This window comes from Stegostoma tigrinum, unplaced genomic scaffold (genome assembly GCF_030684315.1).
Source record: "Stegostoma tigrinum isolate sSteTig4 unplaced genomic scaffold, sSteTig4.hap1 scaffold_162, whole genome shotgun sequence".
NCBI classification, from domain to species: Eukaryota; Metazoa; Chordata; class Chondrichthyes; order Orectolobiformes; family Stegostomatidae; genus Stegostoma; species Stegostoma tigrinum.
In genome coordinates this window covers 596,872-623,333 of record NW_026728103.1, presented here as the reverse complement: position 1 = coordinate 623,333, position 26,462 = coordinate 596,872, and the positions used below count along the sequence as shown (strand labels likewise).

The following is a 26,462-nucleotide window of genomic DNA, read 5'->3' as shown; positions in this document are numbered from 1 at the left end:
TATTTTTCAAGGAGCTACACAGATATGTTTGAGTGTACAGGAGACGTAGAAACAAAATAGGTACAGCAGGGATGAGGAAGAACAGTGGGAGAGAGGGAGGGGAAAACCTATGTTACCTCATCCTCAGCATTCGGTGAGAGTAACCATTGCACAGTCTTGTGGAAAGTAGGTCCCATTCTCACTTTGAGAAAAACTTCTCATGCTGCATGGTACTATCACGATGCTAAATTGGATAGTCTTTTAACAGATCTGCTGACTTATTTTTCAGCACCTGTGATGCACTTTGGGCCAATAACACGAACTGAGAGAGCAGAGATTTGAATCACTCCAACATTACAGGAAGGTTGAATGTGGGGGACCGGTCAGCGTCAGGGCAGTTAAATCTAGACGTAACAAAGAATGGATAGAGTTTCAGCAGCAGATGAGCTGAGACGTGGATGGAGTCAGGTGAGGTTACTGAGATGGAAACAGTTGGTTTGGTGATGATGTGGTTGAAAGCTCATCTTAATGTGAAGTATTTCATCAGAGTTGTGAACAGTCTGGTTCAGCTTCACACAGTTACTAGACAGAAGGTTGGAGTCAGTGTAGAAGCTGTCTGTGTTTAATTGGAGGAAATTGCTGTTCATCCTGCACTGGATTCGGACAAGTCAGGATGATATGTGACTTGGAGGGGGTCCTCATGGTGATGGCATTCCATATAGATCTTCCACACTGGACATTCACAATAGTGAAGATTAAGGGTTTGTGACATGATGTCAAAGTCCTGATTTGAGATGTGGATTTAGTCAATACCTGTATTTCACCTCTTTCTCCACATTCTTTCTTCGTCTGACCACTCTCAAAGAGGCCAGAGTCTTGTAAGTCCAGACCAGGTGGCAGGTTCCATTCCCTGAATCGACATAGTGAACCACTTGGCTTTTGTGGTCACTTTTTCATAGTGCATCATTAATCCTACAAACTACCAAATTCATTACCAGCTGTTCATAGGCAGCCTGGTGTTTGTGTGGACTCTCTTACTCGCATTGTTCTGTTTTAAATTGATTTTGCAGAGTATTCAAAGGGAAATTGACACCAGGCATAATCCCAGGGTCTTATGGACCCCTCAGTTTATTGTGAACAGAACATTATCAGATTTTGAACATGGAAGGAGGGTGGGAAGGGATTCACTCATTGATCTCAGTTGCTGACACAGAAGTGAGTTTGTAGGTAGCTGTTGGATGTTTGGACTTTGCTTTCAATCACAGTCAGTACCGAACCGTTTGAACGGAATCTGTTTCCACTGGTTTGAATAACTCCAGTTCTCAGTCTTTATATTTAGCATAAGAGTCAAATCAAACAGCTTTCTGTGTGACCTGCAGTATGTTTTTTATTTATGATATCTCGAATACAAGTTTGTTCTCATTGAAGATCTCTCCCGCTCCCCCATGTATCCTCCATCCTCACCTACAACAACAACTGAGGAGCTCAAAGAGCTTCATTGTCTCACTCATGGTGACAATCAATCCATTGCCTCTGCTGCTTCTGATGAGGCCAAGGGGCTCCTAAATTTTGCCCTGTGTCTGATACCAGAACCTGCATGTTTCTCTCCTACATTGTTATAGCCAGTGTGTTATCAGCCCCTCTCAACTGGCTGCCAACCTTTTCTCCTAACTGTCTCCCTTCCTTGTGTGCTTTTTCATCTGCTTGCCCCAACTTCTGAACCTTCTGTATTCCTTGTGACTGTCAATTTGGACTTTTCTCCTTGACACCTATCATAAGTGCTTTTCTTCTTATCTTAAATTCTATTTGTCATACAAGCAGCCCTGAATATTTGCCCTTCCCTTCCTTTTTGAGTGTACTTGAGCCATCTTCTCTTTGAAAGTAGCCCTTATTATTATTTATACTTTGTCCCATCAACCTGCCACTCAGTCATTGCTGTCCAGCGTTGACCTTGCTCTGTCGAAGACAACTCTCCATTAACTGAGCTTTCTTATTCTGAATTAATGCTGGGTATTATCTGACATTATTCTGCACCTTCCTACACGTGATCATGGTCTCCTGAATGGTCTGCCACTGACACTTGATCTACTTGGCCCCCATCATTCCCAAGAAGTAGGACCAAACGAGCGCTCTTTCTTTTTGAACTGAATGCACTGTTTTCGTAGATTTATCGTGCATACAATCCAGGAAAACTTACCGTCACTGCCTGTTACTCTACCAATATTCCAGTCTGTATTTGAAAAACTGAGGCCTCAAAGAACACTAGAACAGGAACAGTCCCTTTAGCTCACAAGCCTCCATTAACACATGATTTTCTAATCATGAAATCTCTTTCTTTCCCTTGCACAGTTTGTATCTCTGTATTCCCTGCCAGTTCACGAATCCATCAAGATGTCCTTTTAGCATTGTGATTGTATCTGTTTGTCCCACTTCCTCTGGCAATGCATTCTTGGCACATGCTGTCCTGTGTGTAAAAACTTACATTTCACACCTCCTGTACATTTTTCCCTTTTACTTTCAGCTTATGTCCCCTACACAAACTGTCATTTCTACTCTAGATGCCAACTATCCATGTCTCTCTCAGTTTTGTAAATTTCTACCGGATTGCCCCTCAGCCTCTGATGTTCAAAAGAAAATAAACCAAATTTATCCAACATCTCCTCATAACTAATATCCTCCAAACAAGGTGACATCCTGGTAACCTGTTTCCGTACCCTTTGCAAAGCCACACATCCTTATGGTGGTTTGGCAAGTAGAACTGTACGCAGCATTGCAAATGTAGCCGCACTAAAGTTCTAGTGAGCTGCAACATGCCCAATTTTTATGCACTTTGCCCTGACCATCATCTCCACTACGGTTGCCATTTTCAGGGAACTGTGAAACTGTATACCTAGATACTGCTCTATGATTGTGCTTCTCAGAATTCTGCCATTTACTGTACACTTTGCTCCTTCATTAGACCGTCCAAAATGCATCACCTCACATTTGTCCGGATTAAATACCACCTGCCATTTTTCCATACAAGTCTCCAGTCAATTTATATCCTGCTGTATCCTCTGGCATTCCTCCTCACTCCTCACAGCTCCCCAGATATTTGTCATTCAAATATTTACTAATTTGATCACCTACATTCTCCTCCAAATTTTTTTTATAATAAATATGTTAACGACAGGGGTCTGATTCCTACAGAAAGGCACTGGTCACAGATCTATAGCTACTCTTCATCTTCTATGACAAAGCCAGTTCTGTACCCAACTCAGTGTAACCTAGGTTACTTAAACTTCTCTATCAGCCTGCCATGAGGGACCTTGTCAAAGGCCTTGCTAAACTTCATGTGGATAACATGCATCTCGGCTTCCTGCAGAGAAGGTCATGTCTCACAAACTGGATTGAGTTTTTTGAACAACTGACGAAGATGATTGAAGGCAGCACAGTGGATGTTGTCTGCATGTACTCTACCTAAGCATTTGACTGGAGATCTGTGACCAGTGGTGTTCCACAAGGTTTGTAATTTTTTTAAAAGATTTGGATGAAAATCTAAGTTGTCTGTTTAATAGGATTGCTAATGCAGTGAAAATTGGTGCAGCTGAGGATCATGAGATTGGTTGTCAGAGGACACAGCAGAGTGTAGATCAATCGGAAAGTTGGATGGAGAAATGGCAGATGGACTTTAATTCAGAGAAGAGTGAAGTAATGCAGTTTGGGAGGCTAAATGCAAGAGGAAAGTATACAGTAAATGACAGGACCGTTAAGATCATTGGTATAAAGGGGGATCTTGGGGTCCAATTCCATATAGCTCCCTGAACACAGTTGGATAAGGTGGTAAAGAAAGTTGAGTGGACCAGTGCACTGTCATCAGTGTACGGTAGAGATTTGAAGACAAGCTTTATTTTTGTCTTTTGTGTTCAGTCTGGATTGAGAGTCGAGCTCGCTGCCTGACCAGGTATACAGGTAGACTTCTTCATTTCAGAGGGGAATGTCAAGGCTGAGAGAATGAAGAAGAAAATGTGAAACAAAGTTGGGGTTCCGACACAGCCCAGTTTCCCTTCATTCTTTACCCTGGACCTCTCAGATGTGATGCTGTTAATCTGTGCAATACAGGGCAATGAAAGGAGCAGTTGGCCCTGGAAGCATTGATGAACAAAGCTTTTTAAGCCATCACTTTGTCAGCTTTCTTTCTACAAATTGATGATTTTTGTGCTTTCCCTTCCACAAGGTATCTGTTTCTTTCTCCAAACACAATCTTGAATTAGAATGACCGTTGGTGCTTTTAAAAGGGACACTTGTCCAAACCATCAGCAATATATCCAGATTACCAAACTGCAGCCAGTTTTAGGTGTGTTAACATCAGTTGAAACAAATCTAATATTGTCAGACTGTTAATTTTGGAAGTGATCAATAACAGCAGAATTCAAATCTTTCATAAGATACAGAAATCTCTGGCTGGGCCATCATTAGTCGCCCTGGAGAAGATGATGGTGAGTTTCCTTGTTGAACAATAAAGGTTATTGAGGTTCACTTATGTATCACTAGGTTGAAGGACTGAATGAATCCCTTCCCGCACATGCAGATAAAAGGCCATTCTCTGGTGTGAACTCGCTGGCGAGCAGAGAGAGGATAAACACCTGAAACTACTCCCACAGGAAGTACAGCCAAATGGCTTCTCCTGCGTGTGAATGAGCCGGTGATACTCGATTGTGGACAAAATGAAGAATCCCTTTCCACACACAGTGCAAGTGAACGGTTTTTTGCCAGTGTGCAAACAGGGTGGATGACTGCCAAAAATCTATCTCACAGGCAGTGCAGCTGAACAGCTTTTCTCCAGGGTAAACTCACTGGTGTCTCAGCAAGCTGGATGATTGACTGTACCCCTTCCCACATACAGAGCAGATGAATGGCTTTTCCCTAGCGTGAACTCCCTGGTGTCCAATGAGGGCAGATGCATGTCTGAACTTCTTTCCATAGGAGGTGCAGCCAAATAGTTTCTGCTCGGTATGAGTTTGCTGGTGTGATTGAAGGCCAGATGAATGAGGGAATCTTTTCCCATGCACAGAACAACTGAATGGCTTCTCCCCCGTATGAACTAGCTGGTGTATATTCGGGTCAGATGAAGATATGAGCCTTTTAACACAGTAAATTCAGCTGAAGGGCCTCTCCTCAGTGTGAATCCACTGATGTCACATGAGCTAGGATGTTTGTGTAAATCTCTTCCCACACTCTGAACAGGTGAACAGTCTCTCCCCAGTGTGAATTCTCTGGTGTGACATGAGTTTGTTTGTTTTGATTAAGTTCCTTCCCCCACACACAGCAGGTAAATGGCTTCTTCCTGGTGTGAATTCATTGATAGATTTCCAGCTGGGATGGGTAATTGAATCTTTTTACTACACTCCTCATATTTCCACAGTGCTGTCACCTTTGTATTACTTCAGAATGGTTGATCAACTGAAGCCTTGACAGCACACTGATCGAGCACAGTATCTCCCCACTGTGAATGGTGTAAATGTTTTCCCAACCTGCTTGATTGGTTCAATTTCTCTCCACTGGAAATTCACTGGAATGCTCCCACTTGGGACATGCAACAGGGTAAATCTTTTATGCAGTCCACTCGCTGCAACACTCTCTCAGCTGAATATTGTGTGTATCACCTACATACAGGTCAAACATTTCTCCTTCCATATTCAGAGGCTGAAGGTACTCAGGTCCTTGTAAATTGCATGAGTCAACCAGTCTCAGCAGGAATTTTGATTTGTGTTTAATATCTGCAAACCCTTCTTTTCTAATATCCTGCAAAAGGAGTTTACAAAAGACATTTACTGTCATTGCAGGCTAGAAATTCAGAACAGACAAGTCCATTATTCTCCTCTCTTATTTCTCAATTCTGTAAATTCCTGGCTGTACCCTCCTTCCAGAGGAAATCCAGATCTATCCCCCTATCTCTGTTCTCCTCTTCCAGTTTTCTCCCTTTCTCCGTCCTCTCCTCTCTGGATAAAGTTCCCAACTCCTGTCTGCTGACTGAAAATCAAACCAATGAGTCTGATTCAGGATTTGAGTCTCCAGCAGGTGTTGGTGAATCCTCCCCACACACGTCTAGGGTTTCTTTCCTAGTCACAGCCTCATCGATTTCTCCCCAAGTCGGACGTGGCTTATCTTTACGAAGATGGTGGCCAAGTATCTGGAGAGAATTCCCGTCCCCAACCTAGCCAAGATGGCGGTTAGTGATCCGTGGGCCTGGTACTCGGGTCCCCAGGCCTCCCTCACGCGATTATAAACTGCCCAGGCAACAACCCCCGATGGTTTCTATTCCTACCCTGCCTCGAGAGCAGGACAGGGATTTTGTTGCTTGGGCCTGGAGAGCTTCTAAAAATGTGACGCCTCTCCTCCGATTTGGCACCACCTACGATCTGCTGCAAAGCCCGCACTGCGCATGTTCCGGGTCACAACTCGGCCCATGTGATTGGTCTCGAGCTGCTGTCAATGTGAAGGTTGGGTGGGAGGACACAGGAGTGACCAACAAAGCACGGGGGATCCTCCAACCAATCGGAGTGAATGACGGGAGAGAGTTTATGTAGCTCTTCCTCATTGGCTGAAACTCGTTCCAAGTGTCACAGTGCTGGGGCGGAGCCAATGTAACCCACACTCGGTGAACTGAACAACACTGCGTGACACCAGGGCAACCGCTGCCACAGTATTCTGTGCAGTATTGTTCTCCTTATCTAAGGAATGATAGACTGTCTTTGTAGACACAGTGCTATGGAGATATACCAGACTGATTCCGGGAAGAGGGTTTCCTCATTCAGAGAGGAGTGAATCTGTGGAGTTCAATTACCAACGAAAGTGGTTGTGGCAAAATATTGAACGTTGTGAAGAAGGTTTAGCTTATTGTTTCGAGTGACAAAGGGATCAAAGGGTGTTGAACGTGAGAGGGTACTGAGTTTTAGATCAGCAATATCAGCATGAATGGCAGAACCGTCTCAAGGGCGAAAGAGCGATCTGTTCCTGAAGAAGGTCTGAGGTTCCGAGAGATAATAGGAACTGCAGATGCTGGAGAATCCAAGATAATAAAATGTGAGGCTGGATGAACACAGCAGGCCAAGCAGCATCTCAGGAGCACAAAAGCTGATGTTTCGGGCCTAGACCCTTCATCAGAGAGCCTCTCTGATGAAGGGTCTAGGCCCGAAACGTCAGCTTTTGTGCTCCTGAGATGCTGCTTGGCCTGCTGTGTTCATCCAGCCACACATTTTATTATCTGAGGTTCCGAGAGCTTGTGTTTTCAAATAAACCTGTTGGACTAATAAGCTGGTGTTGTGTGATTTGTGACCTTGTCCACCCTAGTCCAACACCGGCACCTGATGTTCTTATTTCCTAAGACTCTATATCACTATTCTTAATTTCCCTCCGAGTCATGGCTAGGCCACATTTCTCATTTCATTTTTGTGCCAGAAAGGAATGAACAACTGTTGCAGTTCCCAATATTTTCTTTAAGTGTTTTCACTAGCCTATCCACTTCTATCCCCTGAAGTAATACTCCCCAATTTATTATGGCCGGTTTGTGTGCCATGCCATCATGGTTTCCTCTTTTTAAATTCAGGATCTTAGTCTCAGAAGCAACTCTGCCACTCTCCAACTTAGAGCCACAGAGTTGCACAGCATGGATTCAGAATCTTTGGTCCAATGCGTCCAAGCCAACCAGGTATCCTAATTAATGTGGTCCCATTTAATACCATTTGGCCCACACCCCTGCAAACTCTTCCTGTTCACGCACCCATCTAGATACCTTTTAAATGTTGTAATTGTACCAGCCCCTACCACTTCCTCTGGTAGCTCATTCCATACACGCACTACCCTCGACATGAAAAAAAATGCCCCTTAGGTTCCTTTTACATCTTTCTGCAATAAATTAACAAAATTATCTTATTTATAGATTCAGACTTGAAATATTGAAAAAGTAAATATTATGTATACATTGTCTATGAATAGGAAGGGAACAGAGGGATGTAAGAGAACACAGTTTTAATATGGAAGGGCAAAACCTGTCAGCGCATGCTTGGAGGACTGAAGAGCCTGCTTCTGTGCTGTATCGTTTTTTTGTACTGCACCGTTCTCCATCTGCTGCATCACAGTAAAATTTTTATTGATTGAGGGTTTTCAATGGCAGTGCCTCTACCCAGCAGTCCCCGCGCTGATAAAGGTCCCTGATTAACATTACAGGACAGCACTGCGCAAGCGTCATGCCGTTGAATTCTTTGGAATGTGTGCGCTGAGAGTAATGGCGACGGGGAAAGACGTTCTTTTGTCACATTCGCAGTCGGTAAAGGTTGAAAGTGCGACGGGAGCGATGGAAACCACAGAGGCCCGGGAGGGGTTTCTAAACACCTCTGGAAGGCAATGAAAACTAAAAATGAATCTACAGGTGCTGTATTTCCAGATCCAGGCCCTTGCCCAAAAAGCGGTTCCGGTTTAGTGGTCGCCATCTTGACTGGGTTCCTATCGTGAGTGGGGTTCGAACGGTCTCAGCTGGGTCCTAGCGCCAGGCGTGTAACCGTAATTAACAATGGGGTTTTTAGCAGCTTCACCCATTCCCAGCCACAGCTGACCTATGCAGCCTCGAGTTGCCATGGGCCTTGGATACATTCAGTTGAGTGGCTGTGGCTGCAACTCCTGATACGTAGAAGAGCTGAACTTCTCGTTTTGTGTCACTTCAGCCCTGATTTCTCATCTGTGGCTGCTCAACGTGGAGAAGAGTTGGTGAGTCAGGGAATTCTGGCTAAAACAGCATTGTGTAATATAGAACATATAGAACAATACAGCACAGAACAGGCCCTTCAGCCCTCAATGTTGCGCTGACCTGTGAATTAATCTAAGCACCTCCCCCTACACTATCCCATCATTATCCATATGCTTATCCAAGGACTGTTTAAATGCCCCTAATGTGGCTGAGTTCACTACATTGGCAGGCAGGGCGTTCCACGCCCTTACCACTCTCTGAGTAAAGAACCTGCCTCTGACATCTGTCTTAAATCTATCACCCCTCAATTTGTAGCTATGCCCCCTTATACAAGTTGAAGTCATCATCCTCGGAAAAAGACTCTCACTGTCCACCCTATCTAATCCTCTGATCATCTTGGATATCTCTATTAAATGCCCTCTTAGCCTCCTTTGTATTATTACTGAGCATTCTTATTTAAGAAACTGGAACAGTCGTCAGCGCAGCGAGCTTTCTCTATCATTCTGGTAAGATCATGGCTGATCAGATTGTTACTTTAATTCTACTTTCCTGCCTGCCCTCCATGAGAAGTGTCTTCCATGCCCAGCTGTCCCTGGGCACACACTGCTAACCATTACATTTGATACCTTCCACAATGGTAACATGTCAGCATAAGGGGAGGCAATCATCTCGTGGTATTCTCACTGGCCTGTTAATCCAGAGACCCAGGTGTTGTTCTGGGGACCTGGGTTTGAATCTTGCCACGGCAGATGGTGGAAATTGATTTCAATAAATAGCTAGAATTAAGAGTCTAATGATGACCGTGAATCCATTGTCGATTGTTGGAAAAATCATCTGGCTCACTAAAGTTCTTCAGGGATGGAAATTGCCATCCTTACCTGGTCTGGCCTACATGTGACTCGAGGCCCACAGCAATGTGGTTGACTCGTAACTGCCGTCTGGGCAATTAGGGATGGGCAATAAGTGTTGGCCTAGCCAGCGGTGCCCTCATCCCAGGAAGGAATATGGAGTAAAAAAAAGTCTCATTGACGCTGGGAATTTCCTCATGACTTTGTTCTTTATTTTTGCTTTTATTAGTTTTGAGTGGAAAGAACATTCTGTCACAGAAATATTACAGTGTGGAAGGAGACCTTTTGACCAGCCGTGTCTGCACTGGCTCTTCACAATATCAATCTGACTGACTGAGAAGCTAGAATTATTTACTCTAAATTGCCATCAATGGACTGATCATGATTCTGGCATTGAGGTTGTTGACTTGCTCACCGAGCTGGCTTGTTTTTGTTTTCAAGGTGAGCAAGTCAACAATCTCACCCACGACCTGAGCTACAAATCATTGCAAAATACTGACATTCTGTATTTCTTTTACAGAGGATTGGGAGAAGCTGATTTGTGAATGGCAAATGCAAAGTAAACATCACTAGTCAGGATCTGATTATCATCAGCTTTTCAATGTGGAAATAGAAATGCTTGCCTCTTCTGTCTGTTGGGGAAAACTTCATCGTGAGACACAGAAACACCCAAATGAGAATGTTACCGTGCACTGACTGTGTAAAGAGCTTTAACCAATTACGATGCCTGAATAAGCATTCCACCATTCTCAACCCAGAGAAATTACACGTTTTTTTATGTAAAAGAGGTTTCAGCAAATCATCCAACCTGGAGAGACACAAAGACACCAGCACCATGGACAAACCATGGAAATGTGAGTACTGTGGGAAGAGATTCAGTTGGCCATCCCAGCTGGAAATACATGGACGCACTCTCACGGGGGCCAGGCCGTTCACCTGCTCCAAGTGTGGAAGAGGATTCAGAGAGTCATCCAACCTGCTTGCTCACCAGCGGGTTCACACTAATGACAGACCTTTTAAATGTTCAGACTGTGGAAAGTGCTACAAATGTTCTGGTGACCTGATGTCCCATAAACGTGTTCACACCAATGAGAAACCTTTCAGGTGCTCTCACTGCAAGACTGGAGTCAGAAAATCATCTGAACTCTGTGTACATCAGCGCACCCACACTGGGGAGAGGCCATATACCTGCTCTGCATGCAGGAAGGGATTCATTAATTCATCCAACCTGTTGAGACACCAGCGAGTTCATTCTGTGAAGAGAACTTTTAAATGTTCTGACTGTGAGGAGACTTTTAAAAGTAGCAATAACCTGCTGAGACACCAACGCACTCACACTGGAGAGAAGCCATTCACCTGCTCTGTGTGTGGGAAAGCATTTACACGATCATCGACCCTGGTCACACACCAGCGAATTCACACTGGGGAGCGACCATTCACCTGCTCCATGTGTGTAAAGAAATTCACATGTGCATCTCACCTTCTGAAACACCAACGCACTCATACAGAGGACAGGCCATTTACTTGCTCTGTTTGTGGGAAGGGATTCACTGAGTCATCCAATCTGCTGCAACATCAGCGAGTTCACAACTGACTGGGAGTCAGATTCTGACAGTATTGCTGCTGGTCATTACAGCCAGGACTGAACTAGCAAGTTGATCTTGAGGAGAGCAAGAAGTGCGTTCCAGCCATTTTCTTCCATGGCACAGAAATCCTAGCCCTTGATCAGAAAACCCTTTTACAATTGTGTATAAAGTCAGAAATAACAATGATGAAAGCTGGAAATGTGCTATCAAATCAAAATTTATGTAGAACGATGACCTTTCCTGGCTGGAAGTTAATGGGCACATTTCTGCTTTCCCTACATTAGTAAACACAAAACTGGAACAAAACCTTCCATTGCTAATATGGCATCTCTCAGCCTTCTCTTTTCCAAGGAAAAGATCTTCAGGCTTTCCTAGTGAGTATAACCTATTCCTTCATGTGATATTTGTGGTTGAACTTTTACTTTCCTAGCCTTTGCGAATTACGACACATTCAGAAATGTTTCAGATCTGAGGGGTTCAGATTGGAATATTTATATTTACATCATTCTCTCTGTGTCTGTTGGCTTAACCACTTAACCATAGGAGTTTGCTGTTAGTCTGTTGTCGATCAACCAACAAGCATTTATTAGCGAAGCACATTCCACTAAAAAAGAGAACCAATTTTTCTCTTGCATCTTTTAGATCTTTCTGCTGTTTTATCCCGCTAACATTTTAAATCAAACCCATACACCTCAGTGAATAGAGTTTATATTTTTAAAAATGCGGAACTGAATGTGTGCATCAGTGACAGAGGAAATACAAACATAACTGCTGAGAATGAGAAGAGCTCAGCAAAACAAACACCTGGAAAGTAAGGACATCCCCAACTTGACTGTGAGCACACAGCTCATGAAAGATTAAAAATAGAACAGAATTATTGAATGAAACACCTCCCAGTACTCTGTGTACTTAACTATCTAGTGAACTCTTAATATTTGCGAACTATGCTTAGTCACTTAGAAGTGAAAAGTTTTAAAAGCTCAGTTAATTATCACTAAACAATTGAGTATTAAAACTCTAAGAAATGGGAGAATTTAAGAAATAGCGGAAAACGCCAATTATAATTTATTTTCCCATTAATTTGGAAGGATTGGGAAAGAAATTTTTTTCCAACTCCCATACCAAGTGTTCATGACACTCTTGTTTAGTTGGAGGACTGAGCATGAACAGCCGTTCCTCCAACCTTTTGGGGTGTCTGAGGAGTGGGACTGGATCTGGAGCTCCCCTATTGGCTGAAACTCTGCCTCACTTGGAAACTGTTTGTGATTTTAAACCCTGTGCGGCTGGAGCAGACATTTCAAAGCTTTGTTTACACTTTAAACCAGGCAGATTGCCTGTGATTGGCATTGACCTGAAAAATTAACCACCTAATGGCTGATGCCTATATTTTTTTGAGTTGAAACAGGTACGGCATCTGTATATGTTTTGCCTGTCAACAAATAACAGGGTCTTGTGTACTAACACACATGGATTCCAGTGCATGCAAATGGACCACACTGTGAGCTGGACTGACAACTCTAAATTGATTGTCAGTGTAATTCTTAGCAATTAGCAACTGTAATTCATAACTATGAAATACTTTGAAAATGTTGTCAAATTGCAGAATTACATCTAATGCTGTCGTTTGCATTTTACAAGCATGGACTAGTTGAGTATGGTCAGTACCTTGCCATTGCAAACATTCAAAAGGAAATGCTGTTTGATACGATCAGCCAGTCTTTGGGATTATGGCAGACATGCCTAGCATCACACATATCCCATATTACACATTTATGTGATTGGCAGAACATTTTTTGGTTGGACAGCAGCATTCCAGTACTGTTGAACACCAATCCTGTAATTCTGAATGGCAGTAGCAGTTTGAATCAGCTGGTTTCATTTAATGCTCAAAAATTTAAGATACCTTGCCATTTCAGAGTAATCTGAGGTACACAGGGCACTTCTGAGTTTGGAATGTGATAGCTTCTCGTTTGTCATTTGGTGTAAGTTTGGAAAGAGATTCACTCACTCATCCAATCTGCTAAGATACCAGCCAATTCACAAGTTACTTGCGTGACAGAGATTTGCTGCTAAGCACATTTGGAGATGAACAGTGTTCATTGAGGTCTGTTTCTGATAATATTGGATAAATCTCATCCCAGTTATAGGGATTAATATCCTCAATAAAAGTCAAATCATTCAAATATGTTAAACATACAGTGTGTTTAAACTGCTTCTACAATTGTAGTACAATTGATTTGCTGTCAACACAAGGCCTATCTGCTCTAGTAGTGCAAGAAGTGATTGGGAAAGGTTTTCCAGTTGGTTACTTTTCAGACCTAGTCAACCCCATAGATTGACAAATACCTCCGTGTACTCAACATATGTTCAGTATTCACTGTTTATTTCAGGACAGAGTACCTCAAAGTTTAATTCAGTAAATCTTCACATCCCATATCCTGTCATGACATTATTAACGTGGGGCCAAGTTAACTCAGAAATAATGCAACAGCGGAAGAAATGCAACATTTGTACATCTCTAAACACTTAAACTCCAGTCAGATGGTTGACAGGGAGCTGTTGATATGGTCAAGATCACTGTCTTGCCTGCCGCGCTCATCATCAAGCTCTCCACTCCTGTTCACTCTCTTGTCACTGCTCAAGACAATTTGGCCAAATCAGATTGTTCCCATGACTGGGATCCCACTCCCTTTCGCTACTCATCAGACTCAGGATCATCAGATCTGTTTCTTCAACCCTCCAAAAAACCTCCGCATGGTCCCTGGTACAGGCAGTGGAAAAGATTGTGTTACACATTTTAATACACCAGGGACAACCACCCAATCCTTATATTATTTATGGACCGTAAAGTAACATTTAAACCATTAAAAGGAGCTCACCGGTGAGACCAAACAGGAAAGTCCACATGATAAAATTAAAGATCAAAGTACAGGGGATCTAGGATAACTTGATAAGTTGGATACAAAATTGGCTGACTGATGAGACAGTGGGTGATGGGAGGAGGCTGTTTGTGTGACTGGAGGCCAGTGTCCAGTGGTGTACCATTGGGATTAATGCTAGGTCCCTTGCATAATCTTACCCCGCCTCATTTCCAAAAACCAAGTCTAGTCGTACATCCTTTCTCGCTGGACTGAAAACATATTTTGGATTAAAATCCTCATTTACAGCATTGTGGGTGTCTCCAAACCAAACGCACACAAGCTCACTGCCACCATGTCAAGGTCATTTGACGACAGGCAGCAAAACTTAGCCCTGTTAATAAAGTGCAAATCCATGAATGAATAAAACAATGCTGTTGAACAGTTCCCTGAAAATATTTAGGAATTCTTGTCATTTACACTTATTTCCGTACTATTTGGTTCTAAGTTACATTGATTGCCATCCCAATTCACTCTCACATCATAGCTAACAATCTCACCAATGGGAATATCTTTACCCACCATCCCGTGCAGTAGTGAATGTCTCATCCTCACCTTAGCAAGTTTCTTCTTCCTTGGAATGAATTTCTGCAGTGTCTCTTGAATTATCCCAAGAAACCTGTGCCATTATGCTCCATTGGTTCCCTTTCATCAAGAATGTGTTACTTCCTGAAAGAATGACAATAAATTGTTTAAAGTTGATTTCTTACCGAACCACGGACTGCTCACCTTAAAATTTGCTTCATGCCCTGCTAAGTCATCTTTGATCATAACATCCATCACAGGGAATACGTTATAAGTTAATTGGTGCGCAGTTACCTGCATTCTATGTCTATACCCATTTGAATAAAGGATTTAAATTTCTTTGTTTCCCAATCTCTGAATCTTCCCCAAATCTAGGGAATTTTCAAATCCAAAACCAAAACCAACACATCAACTCTCTGGTCATTTCCTTTAAATTCCAGGATGCTGTCCATCAGGACTCAGCGTGTCTCAGCATGTAGTTCCGACAATTCACTCAATATGTTTCTCTGGTGATTGTAATTTTCTTCAGTTCCTCCATTTCCTGATTAATTCCTGCTTATTGAATAAGGCCAATGAAAAATACCCGTTCAATTCACCTGCCATCTGTTTGTTTTCTATTAGTAATTCGTCAGACTTTTCTCCTTTAGTACAGATGCTTCCTTTATGAACTTTGTTTTAAATATGCAGGGAAACTGCTAAACTGTCTTCGTATTTTGGCTAACTTTGTCTCCTACTTTTTTTTTCTCTCCTTATTAATCTTGTAGTCATTCTTTGCCATTTTATACCTTCTGCTTTGTCTAATCTGCCACCCATACTTCAGCAATTGTATGCTTCTTCTTTGTAGTTGACATCATCTTAAATGCATTTTATAGTTACCCGCAGATGATGTAATATTTCCTCCATTTTTTCCCAGTTTCCAATCCTCCAATGTCATGAATCCTTCAATATCCTGCTCCAAATCCATGTCATCCTGTCACCATATCTGTGTGATGATTACTGGAGCATACTTATTGACTTGGAACTTTTCTTTCTCACTCAAATGTATCTGATGGGTGTATACTGATGTATCCCCTTAATTATTTGCCATTGTATCTCAACCGACCTCTGAAGCTAAATTGCCACTTCACTCTAGCTCTGATTTCACACCCACATGACTGCCCTAATTTAAGTTTAAAATAATAGTCTGATACCCACTCCTGTCCCCGAAAATGGTTGTAAAATTCCATCAGATTAGGGTCACTGCTACCTCTGAGTGCCTTCACTGTGAGGTTGTTAATTAAACCTCTGTCATTGCACAACATCAAGTCCAGTACAACTGGCTCTCTGGTTAGCTCTAGAATATGCTGTTCAAAGCGACTATTTTGAGAACATTTTATGAACTCTTCATCAAGGCTACATTAGCGCATCTGATTTTTCCAGTTTAGGTGCAGTTTAAATTCCTCATTTCCCACCATGCTGGTGCTGGTGCTGGTGCAGGTCCCACACAGCCCTGAACCCACTTGTTCTCACCAGCCTGTGATGCACACATTCATTTCTCTAATCTGATTTGAATGTTTGGGGATGGGGGAGGTTATGAGAGCCACATGCAGTCCCAGAATTCCCTGCATCTTATTACAGAATCGAAGGACAGAATTTGATCCCCAGTGTCTGTGCATGAGCACCACATCGTGTCCCAATCCTTCATCGTTTCCATTCACGTAATTGTCCAATTCTCTTTTAAAGGGGTTGAATGAACCTGACAATGCATTCTCCCACTTGCAATGGGAAAGGTGTTTCACCCTCCTCATATGAGAATTCCTTTGTTAGTCTCATTGAACTGGTATCCTCTGCTTCTGATTTCACCAACACAGTGAACAATGTCTCACTATCGACTCTGTTCTGATATCTCAGGATTCTGCACACACAAATCAGATCTCAAGTTAACTTCCCTTCTCCAAGGAGAAAAGCCTCATGCCACCAATAAAAGCAAAATGTTGCAGACGTTGCATAATTGGAAACAAAGAATACAGGACTACATTCTCAGGGTTTGAAATGTTAACTATTCTTCCTCACCAGATGCTACCAGACCTGCTGTGTTTGTCCGATTTCTGTTTTAGTTTAAAATTTCCAATGTTCACAGGGGTTTGTTTTATTGAAATGAAATCTCCATACTGCTTTGATTATCTACAGTTCTTTTGTACCAGTGCACCAGTCTTCCTTCTATCCAGTTGCTGCATCCTTTATTTTCATTTCAAATTCATTGTAACTTGTGATATTTAACACCCAGTTATGGCCACCTTCTGGCCAGACTGCCTGTGATGTCACTGTCAAACCATCGAAGCTGCATTTTGCGCTTCAACTTCAGTCCATTTGTGTATCTGACTCTATGACAGTCCATAAACCTCATTCTCTCAAGTCTTAGACCTTCCCTTGTTCTTGTTTGCAAATACTACCTTTTTCACACTGTTTGAATTCTCACATTTCTTATGTGTGCCAATCATCTAAATCCTGTACCATCACTTTGGGTGTGATAACATACTGGCTGTGTGTTAGAAGGATTTCCTCATGCTGAGGAAATACTACATTCTTTTTGGTTCCAACAAGAATTGACTGAGAAAGAGAGAGAAAAGAACATCTCCAGTGACATAAAATCAGGTGAGATGAAATATCGCCATACATTCATTTCTCCACATATGTGTCTGTGTGAGATAGTAACAGTATCTGCCAGATTTGCTGCTTCACTGGTCGTGAATACTTGGTGCTTATCAAAATAAGTTTATAAATTTGAAAGACTGCTATTTGAATTATTTCATGATGGTAATTTCCCATAACTTCTCAAAATGTTTCTCTAACTTCAACTAAAGCTGAGTTTCCTGACATACGCAATGCAGAAAGCTCTACTTGTGCAGACTTTGTGAAAACCCTACTAGTTACAAAACAAAATGCGGTGGGGCCCAAGTAAGCTTGAAGATTAACAACCGGTTGGTAAGAATTCATTGGCAGTACAGGCTGGTGTACTGCACGTGTGTGTTTTGCGCATGTACACTAATGGAGGTTTCGGGGGGGTATCAGTAAATGTCACCCTCCATTCATAAGCTTTAGAGACGAGCAGATAAGCATTCATTGTTGTCACTTAGAAAGCTTCCTACATTGCAGACTGTTCTCCTGGGGAGCTGGTGTATACTGTCATAGCATGCCAAAATACTTTGTAACATGGGAGTCCAAATCACTTTTCGTCATTTAATCTGTGCAACGACCTTCTTAAATGGGGTAAAGCATGTCTTGGCTCCATCCTTGTTAATTTAGATACAAAGCATAGATTCTTGGGTAAATCAGTTCCCTCAATGGAATCATTATTACCCGTCAGGGTATTACCTGTTTCTTCCTTCTCTATTCTCACCTTTTCCTTGACAAACTCATGTTCTCCAATTTCTTTATCTCTTTGGAGTTTGATTTTTAAAATCCACCTCCTTTTGCATTTCTCCTTGCTTTTCTGTCTCCATTATTCCCTGTTCACTTTGCCTTCTAATTTCATTACTCTCTATTTTTCATTTTCTATAATTTCAGGTATTTATATTTTTCTCAAAGTCCTGTCTCTTTTCATTTATAACTATATATCAGCCAATTCCAACTGTGATATCCTGCTTCAAAGTTTCCTTTCTTCCAATTCTAAATGTTGAAAAATGACTTGAAGTTTCTCATCCTCACAAGATCCTACTTGTACTTCTACCTTCAATTTATTTTCTAATTCTCTTGGTTTAGTTTTCAAAGATTTTAGATTGATCAGTGAATTATCTTTCACTTCCGGAAAACTCTTAGCCACATCTAAACCATTGTTAGGTTTTGTGCAATGAACATGCCCACTACACTCTGCTTTATGCCCTGGAACTATTCTGTAGCTGTTATTTGGACAAGAAAGACACAGATACTTTTTAAAGCTAAGGAACTCCAAAATCCCATCAAGAGACCGCATGACCCTCCACATGTTGTGATCCCAGCTGAAGTCATTGTTAGACAAGCCAGGCAGAAATCTAATAGTTTAACAATGTTATCTCTCACTAAAACATAAGCATATAGTGCTGCAGATTTTGCTTTAACAATTAAATAGAAACTAACTAGCAAAAGAGATGAATATAAAATAGAATAAAACAAACTATTCACTTATAATACAATTTGAGTAATTTATTTTTAAAAACACAGTAAATATATAACCACACAAATTGCAAAAACCCAGTCATAAATTAAAAAGAAACAAAATAGCTTTTGTACATTACCCAATACAGCACTCATTGAAACATAGTAACTGGGAGCAGGAACAGACCGTTCAGCATTTGAGTCTGCCTTGCCATTCATCGTGATCGTGACTGATCCTCATCTCAGTACAACATTCCTGCTTTTGCCCTGCACTTGCTGACACCTTTAAAGTCTTAAAAAAATCCATCTGTCTGTTGAATATATTCAGACTTGGCTTCACAGCCTTCTATGGGTGAAAATTCTACAGGTTCACGACCCTTTCAATGAATAAGTGTTTTTCATTTCAGTCCTAAATGGCCTAGCCTGTATCCAAGAGTTATGCAGTACTCACACCAGAGCCTCTGTGTCTGCACCTTTGTAGGTTTAACACACTTTTGGCTTTAATGCTTTAATGTTACAGCTTCTCCCTGGAGCTATTATGTACTCAAGCTTAAATATGCTCAGCTTAAAATAACGGCTTTAAGGTTTAGTTACAACACGTCTGGTGTGGGCAAACTCTAACTCCTCATTCTAAGGTTATCTAGTTCACGATATCTCCTTCACTATTTAGTGAACTGAACTGCAGGGCATTCCTCATCCAATAACTTCACAAGTCCGCTCAAAACTCAAAGTAAAAGTGAAAGCTGAAGTCTCCCTCTCTGAGCAATGAGCGTTTTGCTCAACTGTTTAAAAGAAAGTTTTGTAAATCTCTATCAAACCTTGAGGCCCCATTATTTTCCTTAACGGGTTAGAAAATAATCTAAGAAGAACAAAAAATCCGTAAGAGGTGCTCGCAAAGATATCCAATTTACAGCCAGGCCTCAAAAACCTGTTTTAAAGTAAACCGCTGTGGCTACAGTAATACGAGATAATTATTAATTTCAGATGCACAGGAAACACACTGCTTACTAACCCAAATCCAAAGAAAAATTGCAATAAATGGAACTTGAGGAGATCTGTCTAATCCAAGTTCCCCACTGAGAAGGTGATAGTATTCTTGTTGTTGAACTGTTGCAGACAAGGTGGTGAAGGTACAACCATAAGCTTTCTGATAAAGATTTATAGAATCTTCATCAGCAACAATTCAGGAACAGCAACTTATGTCCAAATCAGAATGTGACTTGAAGGGAATTTGGAGATAATGTTTACACAGACCTGCTGCTCTTGGCTTTCCAACTTGTGGAGGTGACAGGTTCCATCAAACCTCACATTGAGATGCAAATATAGAAATCCTTCCTTGCTGACTTCCCAACTTCTCTTGTGTCGGCCAAAACCTGGTGGTAGGTTGCACTTCCTGATGGACACTTATGTAAGTTGGTAAAATCTGGCAGCTTTCAGACTCTTCCTTTCACCTGCTGACCCCATGAAAGAGCAGCTTTATTCAGCTCAATTTCACAATCTTGCTTTGAATTTTTGTTTAAAAAACAGAAGTTGCTGGAAAGGCTCAGCAAATCTGATAACTTTGATTTTTCTTCACAGAAGTTAACATTTCAGGTCTGGTGACCCGGACATTCAGAGGAAGGGTCATTGGACCCAGAACATTAACTTTGATTTATCTTCACAGACGCTGCCAGACTTGCTGATCTTTCCCAGCAGCTTCCAGTTTTGTTCCTGATTTACAGCATCCAGTGTTCTTTCAGTTTTTATTTTGTATTTTTGTTGTTTCTCTCTCTCTCTCCCTCTCTCTCTCTCATTCCCTTTTTTCAATTCGTTTCACCAGATATTAGATGGGGAACATGTACAAGTGGAAAACTCAAATATCACATCAGGATCTGACAGTGATGCTTGATTCCTGGAAACAGAAAGCACCCCATTCACAGAGTGAAGAAACTGCAGCACGTTGTGGATGTGGATGAGGCTACAGTTGATCATCTGGATTGCGAAAACACAAGCAGAGTCACATTGGGGAGAAACCATATAAATGTAGAGACTGTGAGAATGTATTCAATTATTCATATGAGCTGGAATATCATTGACGCAGTCATCCAGGAGAGAGGTTGTTCTGTTGCAGTGAATGTGGTGAAGCATTTGTTCATTCATCCACCTTGCTGATGGCCTAGCAGGTTCACACTGGAGAGAGGCCATTTAACTTTTCTGTGTGTGGGAAGAGGTACATATTTTTATTTGCAAAATTGAGACAGTATCATTGCTGTGACTGGGATAAGAGCTTTAAATGTCCGTGTGGACTGAGGGAGAGCCAGCACATTCCCATAGGATACTCCCCATTCCAAAGCTCTTACTGCAGCAAGAAATTCAGGCGATCATCCAGCCTGTCGATACATCAGCGAATTCACACTGGGGAGAGAGCTTTCACATGCTCTTGTGTGTGGGAAGGGATTCATTAATTCGTCCAAGCTGCTAGTACACCAGTATCTACGCTGGGGAGAAATCTTTCAAATGCCGAGGTTCAGGAGCAATCAAAAGGAAATTGGGCAAGTGCTTGAAAGAACATAGTTTCAGGCTGATTGAGGAGGCAGCGGCGGAGAGGGTGAAGTTTGAAACCCAGTCATGTCACTGCAGACAGGTCGCCATGTCAACACTGACAAACATTCCGTTCCACATTGTTTCACACAAGTGGCTAGAATGTCAGAGTAAAATCTTAAATAATGGGCAAGGTTATTATCTGAAATGTGCAGCCAGAGAGGGTGGTAGAGGCAGATTTACTGGAGATTTACAAGAGGAGATTGTCACTCGGTGAATTTCAGTGTCAGGTGGTCACCCGAATGTTACAGGAAGTAGCTGAAGGATTGATAATTGCTGATTTGAGACTCAGGGACCAGCACCAGCGCCACCATCAGCTTCCATCTCCCCACTCCCTCAATAATAAACCCTCCAGTGCAGACTGTTAACTGGTATCAATTTCCCTCTGCATCTTACAATTGGGGCACTGTCGAGTGGAGGCTAGTGCTTGTTCAGCAATTCCCTGTAACTAACACAGTGCAAGTTCTGTTCTGCAGCCTCGGAGCTGAATGGCCTGAAAAAGTTCCTGTTGCCCTGCCCTTACTTGGCCTGTTTGGGCCCATGACCTTCTGTAAAGTTGCTCAGTGGCAAAGTGTGAAAATATTGCCCACTTGAATTGAGGTTTGTGTCCTACAGAAAGGAGACTGGAGGCATGGTGTCATGATGCAATGATAAACGGCCTCTCCCTCAATGTCAGCAAAACAAAAGAACGAATCATTGACTTCAGGAAGAAGGGAGGAGAACACATTCCCATCTAAGTCAACAGAGCGGAAATTGAGAGTTAAGTTTCCAGGAGTGATGATAAAAAATCAAGAAACTGGCCTGGACTTACCAGTTAGATGTGACGGTCAAGAAGGCACAATGACATCTCTTCTGCAGGCAGCTTAGGAAATTTGCCAAGTCCATAAGGACCATCACCAACTTTTACAGATGCATCATAGAAAGCATACTGCCCTGGGTTCAAAATGCCCTGGTACGGCAACTGCTCTGCCCAGGACTGAACTAACTGTAGAAGATGGTGTGCGCAGGCCACACCATCACGGAAGCCAACCTTCCACCCATGGACTACATGCCTACAAAGAAAGGCTACCAACATCATAAAAGACCCCTCCCACTGTGTAATGCTCTCCCACAACCTCTTCCATCAGGCAGACGATACAGTAGCTTGAACAAACGCACCAGCAGGTTCAAGAACAGCTTTTTTCCGGACTTTATTAGACTGATGAATGGGCTATCTAACTTCAAATCATGTTCAAATGCTGATCTTGCTCAGCACATCTCCTGTGTGACGTAAGCTACACACCTCACTCTGTCCCAGCATCCTTTGACCTGTATGTCCTTGCTTACTATGATTTGCCTGCAGTGGTCACAAGACAAAGTTTTACACCGTACATATGGTAGTAAATAAATAAAGTCAAATCTCGAGGTGTTCTCTCGTCTAGTCAGGGCTGTCCGCACCACAGTCCTCCCTCCAGTCTGATTGCTAGGTTTCACCTCTGAGCCCTTCACCTACTGCTGTCCTGCTGCTGATCTTGACCTCAGGCATTTTCTTGCTGCTAACCACCATTTCTCTAGGTGTAGTCACTGTGTGCCTCAAAGTCTGACTATCAGTTTCTGAGGCCTTTGGACAGACTGGACAGGACGTAATACCATTTAAGACAAGCGCCGTTGTTTACTATAACCCACATGCAGAGGCATCTGATGGGCAGAATAGTCTACTCCCGTGTTGCTATGACTTGTAATGTTTTTTAATGTACTTTTCTTTATTCTGGTATTTAACAAAATAAAACAGAGCAATCCTAGAAAGATGCTAGAAGTCCTTGCTCACCTGGCAGATGAAATGCCAATTGTATCATCGTGTCTGAGGTTAACATTCTCCATCTATTTTAATACAGACTTTGATCAGGTCTATTTTAAAAGTGAGCACCAGGCATGGTTACATTGTAATGGCAACAGTCAATTTCAGATTAGAAGTTTCAACATGTTTACTTTTATTCTGGAACAGTTGACAGTTTGACATCAGTATCTGAACTGACACACATTTCCAGGATTCAGTCATGTTTTTCCTGACTCGAAACAGACTTAGAAAGTGGCTTCTGTTCTGTGCCTAGGAGTTGGAACCATTAAAAAGTACAGTTGGAAAACATTTGCAGCACACCTCACTGTTAACCCACGTGGGGACTTTTCTGTGAGAACAGAGAGATGGGAAAGACCAATGTGCTATTTGCCTCTCACAGTGTGTCCCCGAGGAGTGTGTCCAGGCTACGGGTTCTGTTCCTACCAACGCTCCCTCTCCAGATTATCCTTTGAGATCCAACAGATGATGTTAAACACTGATTTGGGAAAGAATATCAACAATAATGTTTTTAATTCAGTAAAACTGAAGTACTAACCATGTATCTAGAATACCAAGAATTGTCAATATGAGCAAAAGCAAAACCCAGCGATCAGAACATTATTTACTCTAGGAGCGACTAACTGCAGGATCTAAATCCCTGCAGTCACTAGCAAACTCACAAGTATCTCAGTTGGTGAGATGACTGAGTGACTATTGGCCCACACACGAAGCAGGTGACCCGCTTCTCACCAGTGTCTGTGGGATTTTGTGGACACCAAGTCCATTTTGCTTTTAAGACTATGTTCACAGAATATAGAGAAGTTTTCTTATCAAAATGAGCAAGTCGCTATACAATGAGATAAATGATTGATTTGAATCCTTTGCCACACGCAGAACAGATGATGGCTCTCTCCCTGCTGTATGAATTTGCAGATGGACAGTGAATTCCCATGATCGTCTCCAGCCTTTCCCATGGTGAGAACACCTGAATGGTCTCGTCAATGTGAGCACCTTGGCAAGTCAGCTCCACAGAACACACACACACACCACACCCTGCAATCAGATATTTAAAAGCTCTTTTGGCAATGCACACTTGATATTAAACAAATTTCTGTTTAATTTGGGAATCAGCAGTTTTGGGGATAAGGCAGGAAAGTACAGTTGAAGATTTTCTGGAACAACCAAAGTTGCTGGAAAAGCTCAGGCGGTCTGGCAGCGTCTATAACGAAAAAAACAGAGTTAGTGTTTCGGGTCCGGTGACCCTTCCTCAGAACTGGGTGAGAACGCAGAGGAATAAAGCTGAGGCCTTTGCTGAGTACAGAACGTTCAGCATCAGAGAGCAGAAGGTTAGGCAGGATGGTGAATACCCGCCAGGAGGTGGAGTTGGGGAGGAGATGGAGGCTGAGGGACGGGGAGGAGAGGAAGTTTCCAAAGGCTCATGGGTATCTCTGAGTTGTTGCATCTTGTGGGCCTTGATGCCTGAAAGGAAAAGAAGAAGTTTCTTATTAGCACAACGAATAAGCCGGAGGATGAAGTGGAACTACAGAGTGGTGCAGCCCTGAGCCCGTGTGATGCGATGCTATTGGAAAGAAAGGTTGAGAGTGTGTATGTGGCACCGCATGGCAGTGAGTGTGGATCTCTGGGTGCGGCAACAGCAGCTATCTATGGAACGTTGAACATCTCAGAGATCTATGACAGTGGGAAGATTCAAAACATGATGGATAAAACTTCAGCTGGAATCCACGTGAGGGAAGTCTGAGCTGGAGGTAGTCACTGAAGAATGTGATATGTCCGTGCGAGGAGGTTTGAGCAAATACTTGGGCAAACACCAGGAGTGACAGTGAAATTGATGTCGGTGGACAAGAAGAAAGATCGGAACAGACATCCCATTAGAGAGAGGAGCAGAAATTCTTCAAGGTGGGCATGCCTGGAAGAGATGTGGCAGTGAGTTAAATACTAAATAAAAACTGAAAAAATTGCAGATGCTGTGAAGCAAGAACAAAAACAAAGCTCTGAGGAAGGGTCACTGGACCCAAAACATTAACTCTGTTTTTTCCTTCACAGATGCTGCCAGACCTATTGGGCTTGTCTGAGATAATGGGAACTGCAGATGCTGGAGAATCTGAGATAACAAAGACTGGAGCTGGATGAACACTGCAGGCCAAGCAGCATATTAGGAGCACAAAAGCTGATGTTTCGGGCCTAGCCCCTTCATCAGAGAGGGGGATGGGGAGAGAATTCTGAAATAAATAAGGAGAGAGGGGGAGGCAACCGAAGATGGATAGAGGAGAAGATAGGTGGAGAGGAGATTATGGGTGGGGAGGTAGGGAGGGGATAGGTCAGTCCAGGGAGGACGGAAAGGCGAAGGGTGCAGGATGATTTTAGTAGGTAGGAAATGGAGGTGAGGCTTGAGTTGGGAGGAGGGTATAGGTGAGAGGAAGAACAGTTTAGGGAGGCGGGGACGAGCTGGGCTGGTTTTGGGATGCAGTGGGGGAGGGGAGATTTTGAAGCTGGTGAAGTTCACAGTGATACCATTGGGCTGCAGGGTTCCCAAGCGGAATATGAGTTGCTGTTCCTGCAACCTTTGGGTGGCATCGTTATGGCACTGCAGGAGGCCCATGATGGCCATCTGAGGAATGGGAGGGGGACTTAAAATGGTTCGCGACTGGGAGGTGCAGTTCTTTATTGCGAACCGAGCATAGATTTCTGCAGAGCGGTCCCCAAGCCTCCGCTTGGTTTCCCCAATGTAGAGGTAGCCACAACGGGTACAGTGGATGCAGCACATTGGCGGATGTGCAGGTGAACATCTGCTTAATGTGGAAAGTCATCTTGGGGCCTGGGATGGGGGTAAGGGAGGAGGTGTGGGGGCAATTGGAGCATTTCCTGCGGTTGCAGGCGTAAGTGCTGGATGTGGTGGTGTTGGAGGGGAGTGTGGAGCAGACAAGTGAGTCATGGAGAGAGTGGTCTCTCGGGAAGGCAGACAAGGGTGGGGATGGAAAAATGTCTTTGTTGGTGGGGTCGGATTGCAGATAGCGGAAGTGTCGGAGGATGATGCGTTGTATCCGGAGGTTGGTGGGATGGTATGTGCGGTCTAGGGGGATTCTCTTTTGGCGGTTATTGCGGGAGCGGGATGTGAGGGATGAGTTGTGGGAAAAGCGGGAGACATGGATGAGGGCGTTCTCGACCACTGCGGGGTGGGGGGGTGGTAGGGGGGCGGGAGTGAAGTTGCAGTCCTTGAAGGATGGGGACATCTAGGATGTACGGCAGTGGAATGCCTCATCCTGGGAGCAGATGTGGCGGAAGTGCAGGAATTGTGAAGAGGGAATGGAATTTTTGCAGGAAAGTGGGTGGGAGGAGGTGTATTCTAGGTAG

At 42.9% G+C, this 26,462-nt stretch overlaps 1 protein-coding gene across 7 annotated transcripts in view; it reads left to right on the top strand.

Annotated features, from left to right (window-relative positions):
* LOC132207803 (gastrula zinc finger protein XlCGF7.1-like) overlaps positions 1-25,272 on the top strand; it is a 37,616-nt gene extending 12,344 nt beyond the window's left edge. Inside the window, exons 1-4 of one of the 7 annotated variants that reach the window (XR_009443844.1) lie at positions 8,225-8,389; positions 10,073-11,512; positions 17,165-17,215; positions 25,155-25,268. Coding sequence is in view for 3 of the 7 variants with exons in the window: in XM_059643656.1 (XP_059499639.1) it covers positions 10,226-11,146 (921 nt within the window). In the remaining 4 variants the exon portion in view is untranslated. The other 6 variants (XR_009443843.1, XR_009443845.1, XR_009443842.1 and 3 more) reach the window with 6 other exon arrangements.
* Positions 25,273-26,462: the final 1,190 nt, after the last annotated feature.